Below are 17139 nucleotides of genomic sequence, written 5' to 3'. Positions count from 1 at the left end.
CCTGTGTTGTTTTTCAACGACTCTTTTTTCTCTCTCAAACTCATGAATTAAAATAAAGTTTTGAATCAAAACGTAAAAGTTTAAAACTAAAAAGACTAAAAAAGAAAATAAAAAAAATTATGCAGACAAGAGTTTTTAGAAAGACACATTATGAACAATGGAGGGAAAAAATCTTGTATTTTCTCTTCACTATCAATTTTGATCCTTTTATTTATTTTTTATTTTTTATTTTTTTAAGAAATGAAATGAAGTTTTTTGTAAGATCAAGAATCAACCCAATACCATGACATATTTTTGACATAACTTTATAATAAATTTAAACACAATTATCAAGCTTAATACCTAGTTGGTGCAATGTGAAAGAGTAAATTTTTTTTTTTTGATGATCGGATAAAAAACTTAAAGGACAAAAAAGAGAGAGAAAAACAATGTATTTTATGAGTGAATGAATAATACTTTTATTTAAACAAAAATCCTTCCCTTTTTATTGAGGTTACACATTTGTCTTGGTATATTCACATTGAACTACTTTCTCAAAGCCTCCTTAAGTTTTCGAAGATAAGTGGACAAATCTCTAATCTCATAGTTAAAAGAAATAATATATATCAAAACTTTTTGCTTGATTGTAGTTATGAAATATCATTTATTTTTTTAGAAAATATTTTTTTTTAAAAAAGGAAAACTAAAGAAAAAGTGTTACTACTTGAGAATAATTTTTTTTCTTGAAACACTTGTTTAATCCTTTATTCTTGTTGAATGTTTTAAAATTATTTAATGTAAAAATAAGGCTTTTGTTTTGTTTATTGTTCCTAAAAAAATTAATTTTTTTTATAAAAAGTTATTTTTTTTTATATATTTTGCATTTTAAAAATAATTTTTTAACATCATTTTGATGCATTTCGGCACGAAAAATTCTTTGAAAAACAACCGCAACCACCCATTAATGTCTTATGATCATTTAATTTAACATTTTCAATTTAAGTCAAAAAATATAATTGTCTTCTATTAAAAAAATATATATTTAATAAACATATTTCCTCAATTTGTCATTGGAAAATATCCTATGAATAAATAAGAAAAGAAGGGATGAAAACAAGAAAACTATTTTCCAAATCATTTTCGTGGTTAAATTTTTGTTACTGACCTGTCAAAACATGCGCGTAGCAGCTTCTCGTAATTTTCAAGAAAAAACCGAGGGTAAAAAGCTAAATTACTGGAACCCCGCTCATTTCTGCATTACCCTACCCATGCTGGCTTACTTTTGTAGCCACTCGTTGATTCTGACTCCTCTCTTCCTTTAGAAACCCCAAATCGCTAACACAGAACTAAAACCCTAGCCAGCAGCTAAGCTATCACAATCATGGGAGATCTCGATCGGCCGGTCCCGAAGCTACCGATCCCGGGAAAGCGAAACATACTGATAACCAGTGCTTTGCCTTATGTCAATAACGTCCCTCATCTCGGCAACATTATCGGCTGTAAGTAATTTTGGATTTTGTGCTGCTTGATTAAGGAACTCATTTGGTTTTTCTGATTCCGGTTCCGCTTTGGCTGTTAGGCGTGCTGAGTGCTGACGTGTTTGCTAGATACTGTCGTCTCCGAGGATATAATGCGATTTATATTTGTGGAACTGACGAGTACGGGACTGCGACTGAGACTAAAGCCATGGAGGAGAATTCTACCCCTAAACAAATTTGTGACAAGTAATTTTCTTCTTTTTTATTTTTTTATGTATTAGCTGAGTTTTTATTATTATTATTATTATTGTAGTGAGTTTCAATTTGGTCGTGGATTTCTAGGTATCACGCGATTCATAGGGAGGTTTATAAATGGTTTAATATAAGTTTTGATGAATTTGGGCGGACGTCGAGTCCGCAGCAAACTGAAGTTTGTCAAGCAATTTTTAAGAAATTGTTAGATAATAACTGGCTTTCGGAGAATACAATGAAACAGGTATGGTCTTATGAGTGACGGCTTATTTCACTGGTATGTTCGTTTGTGTTATTTTGTGCGATGGTACCATGTCTAAATTTGAGCTATGTTTTGTTATTTGGGTGGTTAATTGATTAATGTTTGTAACTATTATCTTTATACAGCTGTACTGTGATACATGTGAAAGATTCTTGGCTGATCGGCTTGTGGAAGGTACTTGTCCTACAGAAGGATGTAATTATGACTCTGCACGAGGAGATCAGTGTGAAAATTGTGGAAAGCTTTTGAATCCAACCGAGTTAATAAATCCCAGGTGCAAGGTGAGAGATTGGTTCTTTCTCTTGCTTTTCTTTCATTCCTGTGTTTTTAGCAAAACCATTGTATATAATTCTATCTATATCTTACTTTCTGTTAGTTTTTGGATATCCTGGGCTGAAATGCATTGCATAACGTAGTGCTACGGCAAATATCTAGAAGGCCATATCACACTGTATCCTTTTGGTATTGGAAAAAGGACAAGGACCTTCTGATATTGGGATAACTTAACTGCTGCTCATTAATCTTACATCTGAGTCGACTCTGGTATTCAATGAAGGAATTTTCTAGGCTGAAATATGGAGTTGGCTAATATTCCAGTGCCTCTTTCACAGTCGAACATGTTACATGACCCTCACTAGCTACCACCATTTCCCCCTGAGTTAATTCCTAAATAAGAAGTAGCAAATAAGGGATCACAAAAGTTTGTGCCTCTTCCACTCATGTAGCAATAATGTTGCTAGACTCTGGTGATTTCATGTTGTATTTATGTATATATTTTGATCTGATATGTGAACAGCAATGTAAGAATACACCAAGAATCCGCGATACGAACCACTTGTTTCTTGAGCTTCCTCAGCTGAAGGATAAATTAGTAAGCTATATCGAGAGTATGTCAGTAGCTGGATCTTGGAGCCAAAATGCCATTCAAACAACGAACGCATGGCTTAAAGAAGGACTAAAACCACGATGCATTACTAGGGATCTGAAGTGGGGTGTTCCAGTTCCACTTGATGAATTTAAGGACAAGGTTAGAAATCTTGCTTAGTATCACTTTCCATTTTATCCCATTCAAATTCTGTCAAAGATGTGGTTTTTTTTTTCCAAACCATGCTGAAATTTCTGCTGCTGGCATTTCTTCTTTTTTTCATGACTAATATGCACATAAACATGGTGTTAGATTTTTATGATGTAACTTCATATTGTGTTATTGGTAGGTGTTTTATGTTTGGTTTGATGCTCCTATTGGATATGTATCCATTACTTCTTGCTACACTCCTGATTGGGAGAAGTGGTGGAAGAATCCTGATAATGTGGAGCTGTATCAGTTTATGGGAAAAGACAATGTACCATTCCACACTGTAAGTGTACTATCCTTCAGAATTATTGACCTGCAGATGGAAGTTATTATTATTTTTAAATTTTAGTTTTAATCTCGTGTAATTTTTCATTTGAAAAATTTGTATATTGAGATTTTCTTTTTTGTTAGAAACTTCCTATTTCTCGGTGATTTTGGGTTCATTTGATGTGATTGTTATATTTTCTCTCTTTTTTGTTTGGTTTTACTTGAAATCTGATGGGCACATCTGCAATCTCAGAACTTTCCATTTATTTCTGTACTTCAATGTTTCCTTTTGGTTCGCAATTGTACTTTTAAGTTGAGCAAGAAAATTGCTCTCAATATGCATGGTTTCCTTACAGTAATGCTGTAAAGTTTCACTTCTTCAAATGCTTATGCATTTCTTATTTCAGGTGATGTTTCCATCGACACTTATTGGAACAGGCGAAAATTGGACCATGATGAAGACTATAAGTGTAACTGAATACTTAAATTATGAAGCAGGTTTGTCAACCATGTTTCATCGACATAATTTAGCCAATATGCAATACTTGGTGAATTTTCATGCATTCAAAAGAAAACTCATAGGATAATCATCCTTTACTAAGATGCTGCCTTTTGCTTTTGACCATCTTGAGTTTTCTAAGTCAAGTTAGTTGGGTAATGCAGGGAAGTTTTCCAAGAGTAAGGGTGTAGGAGTGTTTGGAAATGATGCAAAGGATACAAATATTCCTGTAGAAGTTTGGAGATATTATCTGCTAACCAATAGGCCTGAGGTAATCCTCTTGTTGCCAACAATGCTTTCATTCTTCAGTTGAATATTTCATCATGCAATAATAAAATGCTAATTTTGATGTGTTTGTCTTAATTAGGTGTCTGACACACTATTTACATGGTCTGATTTGCAAGCAAAACTTAACAGCGAGCTGCTGAATAATTTGGGCAACTTTATTAATCGAGTTCTGAGCTTTCTTGCTAAACCACCAGGTAGATCAGCTTTGTGAAATTCCATATTTAGGTTTCTTACTATTTTGTTGTTCAGCAAAATTTAAGTCTTGATGAATGCATCAGAGTGACAATTTTATGTTGGTGGAAGAGAATTGTAGAATTCTATTGCCAATAAGTGGATTATTTATTTGTTTGATTTTAATTATCAATATTGGTACTTCTTATCATTTGAGTTTCGAAAGTTTTTCCCTCTCTGTCATACCTTTAAGAATTGGCCTTTTTCTCTCTCAAAGAACCATCTCCTCACGATAATAGAATACTTGGACCACCATCGAGAAGTTGTGTGTTTTTCCTTCATTTTCTTTTGAAAGTCTTTGAAAAAAAAAAGCAGGATAGTTTATGGAATTTGTGTGAGGGCCATTTCTCCATCTAAGATGCTCAATACCCTTCTGGACTCAGTTTTTCTAGAAGCATGCAAGCCAAAATAGGATTGGGAACACAAGTTAGTCCTAAACAGATCCTCTAGGCTCTTGAGGGATCATAAATTCTTGTAGCGGTTTTTGTGTTTTACCACCCGCCATTCACGTTTGATGCATTTTTCTGGTGTAGCAAGGCACTGGCATGGTATCCTGAGACCATAGTGACTGGCTATTTTGATCTACAGGTTTGGGATATGGTTCTATCATTCCAGATGCTCCAGGTGCAGACTCCCATCCCTTGACAAAGAAATTGGCTGGAGAAGTTGGTAAATATGTAGAGCAGTACCTGGAAGCCATGGAGAAGGTATCAGCCAATGATTGTTTCGCAGGATAGTTACATGTGACTAGCACCATCCTGACACCCATGTTTGAAATTTATAGGTTAAGTTAAAGCAAGGATTGAAAACTGCAATGAGCATTTCTAGTGAGGGGAACGCCTATCTGCAAGTAAGCCTGGAATGCTTATGATCATTTGGATTCAAAAGCTTTAGGTGTGTGTTTTATTATGTCTCTGCTGTTTGGAGATGGCCATGAATTGATTTCTATTCTATGTCCTTGTAGGAAAGCCAATTTTGGAAGCTTTACAAGGAAGACCAACCTTCTTGTTCCATAGTTATAAAGACTTCATTGGGTCTAGTATATCTTCTTGCATGTTTATTGGAACCTTTCATACCATCTTTCTCTGTTGAGGTGACTTGGCTACCTTATTTGTTTATTAGCAGCACTCATGTGAATGTCTTTCATTGTTTTCATGTGCTGAGTTGTTTTTTTTCCTTTATTTTTTAAATTGGATATAAGGTCTTCAAGCAGCTTAATTTGCCTCTTGAACAAGCTTCACTTTGTGACGAGAAAGGCGATATGGATAGGGCAAAAAGACCTTGGGAGATCCTACCTGCTGGGCACAAGATTGGAACTCCAGAGCCCTTGTTCAAGGAACTGGTATAATATGTTATGCCACATATAGTTACCTGTGTTCATGTCTGAGTGTGGTTTTGATTTTGCAGGGGTTTGCATGTGGTTGCTTGTGCTTTGATGTTGATGGGAATAGGGGTGAAAGATGAAGCATGATGCTAACTTTTCTTTGTGCTTACTACTAATTTAAGTAATTTCATTTCCGTACAGAAAGATGAAGAAGTGGAGGACTACAGGAGGAGATTTGCTGGAAGTCAGGCTGATAGACTTGAGCGGGATGAAGCTGAAAAGGCAGCCAAGCTTGCCGAGCAACTGAAGAAAAAAGCTTCAGGTTGTATTTTGCTTGCAGCCTTGTGCTCACCTGATTAGTTCCGATGGTTGGTAATTTGAACCAAGTCATATATGGTGGTAAAAAAAAAAAAAAATTTCTTAATAACTTGATTGTTTGCACCTGCCTGCAATCTCTCACAAGTGGCATCCATTAAGAATAATTGTTGGAAAGTTTGTTTCCTTATTATTTACCAAAATTGATGTAACAGTTGGTGGTGGGAAGAAGCAACAGGCCAAAAAACCTGCTTCTGAAGCCAAATCAAAGGGCAGTGTTGAACGAGAAATCTCCATCACAAGACTTGATATCCGTGTTGGCCTAATTAAGAAAGTTCAGAAGCATCCTGATGCTGATTCGTTGTATGTGGAAGAAATCGATTTGGGTGAAGGAGATTGTAGAACGGTTGTTAGTGGACTTGTCAAATATATACCTCTTGAGGAGATGCAGGTATGTCTCTGCTACCGAAGATCCTAATAATTTGATGCACCTTTTATGTTTTTAGTTTATGCCACCCAGTCTGCTAGGCTGCTCATAATGTTGATCATTTGGCAGAATCGTAAGGTCTGCGTCCTTTGCAACCTAAAGCCAGCATCCATGAGGGGCATTAAGTCACAGGCTATGGTTCTTGCTGCTTCCAATAGTGACCACACAAAGGTAAGTAAACTGATATCTACCTTTTCATTTGTCTTTGCATCTTTTGTACATTTGTCTGAGGTCATATTTCCAAGTGTGAAGTCATCCAACCTTACTAATGGATATGTAATATGAGCTATGGCACCTATGACAAAAAAGCAGCCCTTGAATCTAATTGCAGAAATGTTTTTTTAATTGCTGGTCTAATTTTACCTATGCTGGTGATATGGTAGGTCGAATTGGTTGATCCACCCCCATCCGCTGTTGTTGGAGAGAGAGTTACATTTCAAGGGTTTGAAGGTGAACCTGATGATGTCCTAAACCCTAAGAAGAAGGTCTGGGAGACACTACAGGTGGATCTGCAAACTAACAGTGACCTGATAGCCTGCTACAAAGATATTCCGCTAACCACATCTGCTGGTGTGTGCAAGGTTGCATCCATTAGTTGTGGTTCCATTAGGTAGACAGGTAGGTCAGTTTTTGACAGTAGAAAAATCTCAAGGCACCTGTTTTTGACTCGTTGTTTCTGTTATCGTTCAATGTTACACCACATTGGGTGTAAAAATGACTTCGCTTCAAATGCTGTGGGAGTATGTAAGGTATTTCATGTTTTTGTTTATTTGATACTTTATTTTGTTTGGCAGTTTAATGCTTTCCTATTTGTTATTGAACTAGAAAAACAAAATAAGTGGAGATCAGGTGACCGGATGGGAATCATGGGGTGCTCAGAAACTGAAGTACCCAGGCGGGCACCCATCGGGTTCTTCTTGATGGATCATTTCCACAGGAAAGGACTCGAGTGTGTGGGGCTGTTTGTCTGAAAAGTTGTTCATTGAAATCTGTAAGAAAATTCATTCCCCACCTATATGAAAAAATTATGTATTTTTGGTGCAAATAATAATAATAAGGCACCTGTAACTACAAGTGCCCAGAAGACTACTCGCAGCAGATGCTCTTGTCTTCAGTCTAATAATTCACAGGCTAGTTAAATAATTGCAATGGTTATAAGGGTTTGTCTATTCTGAAAAGTTGTTCGTTCGTTTGCTTGCGCAATGACTCTGTAGTAAGTAACTGTTTTGTTTTTTCTTATTATTAGATGACTATATTCCATATTAGCTTTCACGGTCCAACCTCCAAATCATGAAGTAAAAGAACATATTAGCTTAGTGAATGAAGCAAATTTTAAGTACCAAAACTATTAGCCATGACAGCATTAGACAGTATCAGATACAAGAGCAGATTTGGTAGCTAATAAATGAATTCAAATGTTAACACAGAGGTCTTATAATAAAACATTCATTACAAGCATAAGGCAGTGTTTGGATTTAGATGGGACATGACAAATAACTGTCATGTTTTATGTTTGGTATACTGTGACGATAATAATATCCTTGTCTTGTCTATAATGATTTCTGACTGGTAAAAGCATGCGTTATTAACGAACATGCATCTGTTAGGTGTACCTGCTGATGCTTAATTGATCAAGATCATGCTTAAGATCATCATTCTTTCCTCTCACCATCTCCCTGAGCTCCTCTTCCAGCACTGTACGACATTCTTGCGAGCGAGAAACATCAGCCAGAGAAGTGGAGGAGGTACACCACCAACTGGAGAACCAGCTAGAGGTGTTGCCAACTGAAGAATCGAAGCTTCCATGGCTACTCCCATCTAAGCTCTTATACCCATGCAGAAGGCTTGTTAGATACAGAAAAAACTGTTCAACCTCAATCCAAAATCTCGAACAATAATCGTACAGATTCAAGTTAAAAAACATAGAACCCACACATTCTGCAATACGATTTTATCCAGGGGCAGATATAAAATCTGCTTTCTTGCAGGCTAACAGTTGTTTAGATTAAGCATGTGATATGATATAACTAGACATATCATGGCATGCAAGCTTACAAAACAAAACATGCATCTTTGTGTCCCTGAAATAGAACCTGAGCTCTAGAATAGAGAAAAAAACAGCAAAAAGGTGAGTAGACCAGAGGCAAAACAAACTAAGAAAACTATAGAGAAGGCAAAAGAGCTGATCCAAAAAGGGTATAAAACATTTCCCCTTCAACCCTTATATTAATTTTTGGAACCAAAATTGATAAGCCGCTGTTTTACTTTAATTACTCATTGTAATAATAATAAAAAAAAAAAACCCAACAATTGTCTTAAAAACTAGGTGTTTTTCCTTCGAAAAAACAGGATGAAAAAGGCAAACTATCCAAACTTTTTATTATGATCTCAATATAAATAAATAGATAGATAAAAAATAATTTTTTAATTACCAAAGAATTGTTTTATAATAAATCCAAATTTAAGTTTAAGATAAGTTTGTAAAAAAACATGTGTTTTAGGCCAAGCTCTCACATTGGGTTAAACTCATACTAATTATATTATGCAATATAAGATCAATGTTTTAGTGTTGGTTATTTTACTGTTCACCAAAACATAAGCTATTATGGATTGGAGCAATATAATAATGTGGTTGTCCTTGCCATAGAAATTTGTATAAACTACAAAAAAAGTCTTTTTTTTTTCTCCATGTAGAATAGAGTTTTGGATTTCACAAAAACACATCAATTTAGGATTCTTTGATATTAATTTCTCATTAACCCATAATTTATTGTAATAATGCAAATATTCTATGTTAAAAAATGTTTGTTGGAGAATAATTTTCAATAAAGTTTTAACCTTGAAAATAAGTAGACTCCATTTTTTACTAGTATAAAAACTTAAAGATTTGTAAAGAGATAATGACTTGGTAGATCACGATATCAACATAGGTAACTTTTATTTTTGAACTTTTATTAGTAAAATACTATTAGATGTACTTGGTTAAATAGTAAACGTGATGTCTTGAATTATCTATCCTTTTATATAAACTAGGATAATAATATTTAGATACTTCTCTACCAAGATATTTCCTTTGGTTTTCATTGTTATGATCATTTTGGCTCTGAACTATTCTTGTATTCATGAGCGCTTTAGAAATTTAGTCTTTTAAAAATCCTCAAATAACAACCATATTTTTCACTTATATAGGTGATTTTTCATTAAAAATATTATATTATCCTCCATTTGGTACATCGATATATGAAAATCATTAAGAGCATTGCTCACCCTTTATCATGTTGTAGCTAACACCTCTTTTATCGTACGAATAGACATGAAATAATAATTTTCAAGTGCTACTAAAAATATTATATGACTTAGTTTTTCCTTTCAACCTAGATCTTGAGATCTTCAGTCAACTAGGTTGGGTTACAATCATTACACAGTTTCATTTTAAAAGTTTTAAACTCATTTCTCTTGATGTATACACAAGCTCTATCGATAAATCTTTGGTTAACAAATCCATAATATATTTTTTTTAACTTTACATAGTCACTACAAATTATTTCATTTCAGAGCAAGTACTTAACGATATTATATTATATTTACAACGTATATATCTAGACTCACTATTATATATATTACTTTGTGCCCTTTCAATTATAGATTGACTATAGTAATTAATAAACATAAATTATTGGTAGTGGTTTTGACCAATATGTAATATTCTTTAAGAAATTCCAAAGTCATTTCCTCTCTAACTTTATCAAAAGCAATAAACTCTTATTCCATTATGGATCTTGTTGTACATATTTGCTTAGAGGATTTCTATGACACATCCGCTCCACCAAGTGTGAATAAATTTTCACTAGTGAATTTTGTATTTTTAATGTCGGATATTTAATCAACATCACTATACCTTTCTAGTACTCCAGGGTAATCAATACAGTGTAACTTTAAAGACTTAAAAAGCCTAAGAGGAGGTGAGCTAGGACTTTATAAAAAATTCTATCACTTTTAAAAATGATCTCTAATAAACCCAAGATTGCTGAAATTAATACCAAACACTTTAACAATACTGAAATCAATAATTAATATCAAGATGCATAAATCAAAGAGATAAGGATAGAGACACACTAATTTTTAAAGTGTTTTGAAATATCATATGATCCACTCACTAAGCCTTCATTCAAGTATCCACCATCATTGTTGGTCTCAAATAACATATACGCAGCGGAAATAATAAAACAAAATTATTCAGGAGTCTCTAGGATCTTGTTAGACATATCTAGAGTTGTTTAGGGATTTATTACCTGAAGATCTGATCTTTTTCAGCTTTGAATAATTCTTTAAAGGCTTGGTTGTCACAAACCACAAGCCATCTAATTGTCCAACCTCCAACGATAATTCACATAAACCACCAGTGAGAAATCTCGTAAATTCTTATTTAAGATAGAAGAATTGTTATGCTTAGAGTGTTAGCTCTCTATTCTATGACTTATGTAGTTTTTATGTCTAACAGACAACAACTAAAAAAATAAGAGGCATAACTTACTATTTATAAAAAAATCTAAAAAAACCCTTTAAATTAGCAAAATATCAATTTGCCCCCGAATAATATCTATATATATTAATTCAGGATAATTTTAGACATTAACACAATCAAGTCCTTACTTGATTTTTTTAGGTCTAGAAATATAATCCCTGTATTAATTATATCCTAATCCTTAATTTCTAAAATATATTTTAATTAAGTCATACTTAATTAAATTATTTCAGTTTAATTTCTTTCATTGTCTTCATGTGAGACTTTTTCATTTTGATCATTAGTTTTAGATTTCTTCAATCAAATATTTAGTTGCTCATCAAACTTCAATATTTATGCAATTAAACCTATGATTTGACCAAATTGACTCTTTAAAATTGCAATTCGGCTTCCAGACTTCAATTTCTTCCAATGAAAGCCTAAATTGATTTTAAAAATCATTTTTTCTTGCAATTAAACCTTATAAAATTTCAATTGAGTTCTTAAATATCCAATTTTGAATTTTCTTTGCCAATAAGGTCTTTACCAGTCAAAATTGAACTGTTAAATTTTTCAATCTTGTGTATTTTGATCTTTTTCAACCAGTCTTTGATAATTTTCTAGGCATTCTTCATGTTCTTATCATTGATATATATATATATATATATATATATATATATATATATATATATATATATATATATATTCTAATTACCCATCATATAAAGAATAAAAACCTCACAATTTTTAACCTTAAAAACCAAACATTTTTCTTTGAAAACACTATTCAGAAAGATGATGAAGACTGGTTGTTTAAACTCTTTATTCCCGAGTTGGTTTTATATAAATGAGCTCACAAAAAATAATTTTTTTATGTGCTAAAGAATTATTTTATAATAAACTCAAATCCAAGTCCAAAATAGGTTAGTAAAAAATCTTGTGGCTCGAGCTTAAGCCCATGTCAGATCCTATGTTGAGCACGCGTTTACTAATTTGCTTAGGCTCATTTATGACCCTTCAACTTTTTATTATTTATAAAATACAAGAAAAACTTTTTTTTTATGTGAGATATAAGGTTTTGAGTTTCAAAAAAATATGTCAACCTAGAGTTCTTTAAAATCAATTTCTTACCCACCCATAATTTATTTTGATCATGTTAATATTTCATGTTAATAACTTTTGTTAGAAAATAATTTTCAACAAAATTTTAACCATAAAAGGGAATATACTATACTTAAAATTTGATCTCAAACAATCCCATTAACCATGCTTTATTTTATTAAAACAACTGCAACATACATCCTGTAAAAAGTTGGACAAAATAAGGTCCACTACCACAATGGCGTAGTCTAATCTCATCAACCCACATGAAGAACTTTTGGCATTCTTAATATTGAGTTTCTTGAAACACATATCACAGTAAAAACGATAAATTAAAAAAAAATTAGAAGCCTCAAGATCTTGGTAGACAATCTAGGGTTGTTTAAGGTTTATACGAAAATTACCTAAATATCATATGTTCTTTTCGGCTTTGAGTAATTTCTTTAAGTCTAGGTTATCATAAACCATAAGTCGTCTAAGTGTCTGGCCTTTAAAGGTAATCCACACGAATCACCAGTAATAAATCTTCTAAACTTTTTTAGAGGATAAAGATTGCTATGTCTTTGAATGCTAACTCTTTTATTCTCTTTTCTTTTTCAGATGTTCTATATTGTGTGTGTACTATACATAAAATAAAAGGCGTAACATTTTATTTATAGGAAAACATTAAAATCCTATAAATAATAAAATAATAATTTATCCCCTTAAATAATATCACACACATTATTTCAGGATACTTTTAGAAATTTCTTTAATCAAATTTCTATTTGATTTTTCTAGGTCTAGAATTGTAATTTTTTATATAAATTACATTCTAAAATTTAATTTCTAAAATTTATTTACAATCAAGTCACACTTGATTAATCATCCCATTTTAATTTTTAACCAATGGTTCTTATGGTTGTGACTTATTAGATTTCCTAATAAATTAGCCTAAATATAAATAACAATCCTAAATAAAATAGGATTAATTTAATTTAATTAATTAATTATCAATTATATAATTTACTGTTTTATATTTGAGGATTAAATACAATGTCTAACAACATGTCATGATCCTCAATCAAAATATTAGGTAAGTCATAAGTGATTTGACTTAACCTTTCAATGATAAATTTTTAAATGTAATTATTATTCTTTCATCAATAATATTTTGATTTAGACATTGTAGCCTATATTATATTTACTATATCAAATCATGTTTATTCTCAACATCATAGTCATTGATTTTTTAAATAAGATTTGAAACTCTTTTCAAATCTCTTTCCACTTAACGCAAGGATTTACTCATGAAATGGTGTAATTTATTTATATTATATACTATTTGGGAACAAATATAATATTTTTTTCTAATTCACCTAGGGTGATGAATCCTCTCTTAATATGTCAAATACCTTGATATAGTTTATGTTATACCTAATATATTCATGTTTGTTACCATTGATTCAAACAACGTATAGCAATATCAAAACATAACATTTCTTATATAAAATAATTTAGTGATCTCAAGTTTAAGGATTACTTACACAACCATTATGTGAGCTTTTATATAGACACAAGTGATCTCTCCATATAGAATCCTCATGTGAGTCAGTTCAGTGCACATGTCATGTGACAACCATCTATATATTAGTTCTAGGTATCCCTTATACCTCAACTTATGAAAACAATTATTTTTTTTTTTATAAAGGAAAGAATATAACATGTATCAATATCAATAACTAAATTAAATCGTCATTTACTTGTTATGCTTAAAGCATAAGATACATTTAATCTTTTACATAACATTATATATATAAAAAAGAATTTCAACTATAAACAGAGAGTTCAGTACGTGGCGTTGTTATACCTGAGAATGATCTAAAAGATCGGGTCACAAGTTTCCAGCATATATACTGCTTTTATAAAAAGAACAAGAACAAAGAAAAGAAGAATATAAACAGATTTCTGATGCGAATGAACAAGGCAAGACCAACAATGTCAGGATCCTTGATCAAACACAGAGCATACTTAAATATAACAAGAATAAAAAGAAGAACAGATATAACAAAAATGTAGATAAAAATAAGATTATCTTACTTAAATTTGTAACGAAAATTAATACAGGAGATATTGGTTACAGAGGAGAACGGAGATGGGTTACAGATATGAGTTACAGGGGAGAGTAAAATTTTCTAGGGAAAAAATTAGTTTGTCTTCTGAGGTTGTAGGAGTCTCCTTTTTATAGACGAGTTGCCATGGAAGAGGCCAAAACGTCTTGTTGAAAAGTTTGGAGATGCCTTCAGAACCCATGTGGTATTGCCTACCATGATTCGGTGATGACAAAATGGAAGATGCCCACGTTTTTTGTGGGACTTTCATTTGTTGTCTTCTTGCTACCGACACTTGATTTGTATGTTTGTAGTAGAAGGTAATATTTGTAGAAAAAACCTAAAACAAATGGGCTTTTTAGCAAAGAGACTCAAAACAGGTGAGTCAAAAAGATATGAGCTCTAAACAGATGAGCTTGAGAAAGTCCGAAATACTTTTTTTTTTAATGTCGCTTGATAGGTGGCAAGATACCAAAGCAGTCATCTTCATTATCATCTCCAAGGGAAATGGCAGGAGATATCGAGCCAGATGAGCTGGAGTGGGACTAGACTGTTTTTGGATCTTGGCTTTGTATAATGCCTTGTACTATTTGTAGGTATTCCTCTTCAGTTCTAGCAGAGGCAAGGAGAGCTGCCGTTTGAGCCTTTCGGGCTGGAAACTTTGATTCAGGATGATGATCAATGATGGGAGCCGTTTGATGTTTTTGTAATCATTCCGTAATAGCTAATTTGGAACTTTTGGACTCAGCTGCAAAGGAATCCCACCATTTAATTTTGAATTTCCGAACAAGTACTGGATGTCCGTTTTGTAGATTATAGTCATAGAACCAGGAACATACCCATGGAACAAAAACTTTTGTACAGAAAATGAGAAGGGAAGAAAACTTCCTTTCAGAAGGGGCTGGTTGAAAATTATTTTTGAAATGGAGGTAACCATTTTCAACCAGAGGATGGTCTTTGAGGTAGTCAACGTGACAACCATAGTAGTCCCACCATTGGAGGAACCAGAGGGGAAGGTTTGTAGTATTCATTGTATTATGGAAGTAGAAAAGCCAAAAATGGTTATGGTTGTGATTTTGTAGGAGGAAGGCATTGAACCATGCATGTTGGTAATCCCGATACGTATAGGTAGTATTGAAATCCTGAGGATTTGTACGGAAGTGTATAGGGAAGGAGAGAGGTTGATGTATGGGTTGCCCCCAATCTTTAGGGTGAATAACTTTTTGAATGATGCATGTAGAATATGCGGGTTCAGTGTGATCAGAATGTAGTTTGAAGTGTTTGAACTTGACAGAATTGGTAATCTCAAGGATGGTGGCATAGTAGGATTGTGGTTTGGCTAAATTCCAGGGTTTATAGTACCAATTTGGAGGGAAAATCTTTGAAGCAGCAATGGAAAGATTTTCATGACAATCCTTCTTCCATAGTTAAAATATTTTGGAAAGTAGTTTTGAAAATATATTTGGATTTGGTTTTTGAAAAACTGGTTTGTTGTAAAGAAAGGAGGGGTTTTGAAGTAGAAAAACCTCCTTGGGGTTTTGAAAGGGATTTAGAAATACTACATGTTGGAGATACGAAGTCGTTAGAGGCCTGTTGGGACACTTTTTGTAATGCCAGGAGTAATTCTGGTGATTTGGAGATGGTGTCAACCCAATATTGAACTGTGTCGGGTTGGACCTGTGGTGGTTTTGTAGGTTCTTCTTCTTCAATAACTGCCTCATACCAGGATTTGACAAGTTTGGCAGAAAAGATGGCGAAAGACATGAGTTTTGCAGAAGGCTTGGGGCTTTCTAGTTTTGTAGGCTGTGTTTGGGGGGCTTTCCCCTTGTCTTTAGCCCTTGCTTTAGGTGGCATCAGGACATGTTTTGGAGAAATTCTCGGGTTAGAAAATCAGGGATAAAATTTGAATCTCCTTTAATGTAGACAATATCGAAATAAAAAATGCTTAAAATAGCTTGCCATCGGGCAAAAATCTGTTTTGAAGCAAGATTTTGGACATCTTTTTGTAAAACTTCTTTTGCAGATTTACAGTCAACACAAAAGAAATTTTTGATTTAATAAATCGCTTTGGAATTTTGTAATACAAAGAACAATTGAAAGGATCTCCTTTTTGATAGTAGAGTAATTTTTTTGACAATCATTCCAGTGGGCGGATGTATACTGGAGTATTTGTTCTTTGTTATCTTGTACTTGTTTAAGAATCCCACCATATCCTATATTAGAGGCGTCGGTCTCGACTATTTTAGGAGCTAAAGGATTAGCTAAATGAAGGAGAGGAATGGTTTGAACCTGTTTCTTAATCTGTTTGACTAGATCGGTATAGAGGTCAGACCAAGAAATGGGGTTGGTTTTTAACCTATCATATAAAGGCTTGGCTAGACGACTAATATTGGGATAGTAGTCCAGAACATAATTTAAACTGCCTAAAAATCTCTGCAATTGGGTTTTATCAGTGATTTTATCATGAAATTTACTTGTAAAGGTTAAAGATCTCTCTATTGGTGTGACAATACCTTGGCAGATATAATGGCCTAGGAAACGGACACGGGTTTGGAAAAGAGAAATTTTTGTTTTAGAAACAACTAAACCATTTTGTTTTGGAGTATGAAAGAATGTATGTAAATGTTTGAAATGTTGATCTATGGATTGTGAAAAAATAAGTACATCGTCAATATAAACAATGCAAAATTTTGAATGTGCATTGAAGATGTCATTCATGATGCGTTGAAATTCAGATGAGGCATTTTTTAAACCAAAAGGCATGACATTCCATTCATATTGACCAAAAGAAACTGTAAAAGCAGTTTTGTATCTATCTTTGGGATCAATCTAGATTTGCCAAAATCCGGAAATTCAGATGGGGCATTTTTTAAACCAAAAGGCATGACATTTCATTCATATTGACCAAAAGAAACTGTAAAAGCAGTTTTGTATCTATCTTTGGGATCAATCTAGATTTGCCAAAATCCGGATTTCATATCAAATTT

The 17139-nt window shown here is 33.0% G+C and overlaps 1 protein-coding gene across 1 annotated transcript; it reads left to right on the top strand.

Annotated features, from left to right (window-relative positions):
• Positions 1-1231: 1231 nt before the first annotated feature.
• LOC18107083 (probable methionine--tRNA ligase) lies at positions 1232-7250 on the top strand. The gene is made up of 17 exons (XM_006373011.3): positions 1232-1478; positions 1559-1703; positions 1800-1953; positions 2097-2252; positions 2768-2998; positions 3186-3329; positions 3721-3811; positions 3977-4083; positions 4180-4294; positions 4920-5038; positions 5116-5181; positions 5296-5424; positions 5533-5673; positions 5857-5977; positions 6186-6421; positions 6527-6628; positions 6841-7250. Exons 1-17 carry the CDS (start codon positions 1361-1363, stop codon positions 7069-7071), a joined length of 2406 nt encoding a protein of 801 aa, XP_006373073.1. The 5' UTR covers positions 1232-1360; the 3' UTR covers positions 7072-7250.
• The last annotated feature ends 9889 nt before the right edge of the window (positions 7251-17139 follow it).

This window comes from Populus trichocarpa, chromosome 17 (assembly GCF_000002775.5).
Source record: "Populus trichocarpa isolate Nisqually-1 chromosome 17, P.trichocarpa_v4.1, whole genome shotgun sequence".
In the NCBI taxonomy this organism is placed as follows: domain Eukaryota; kingdom Viridiplantae; phylum Streptophyta; class Magnoliopsida; order Malpighiales; family Salicaceae; genus Populus; species Populus trichocarpa.
Note: the sequence above shows the minus strand (reverse complement) of the source record. Positions and strands in the feature narration are given on the sequence as shown.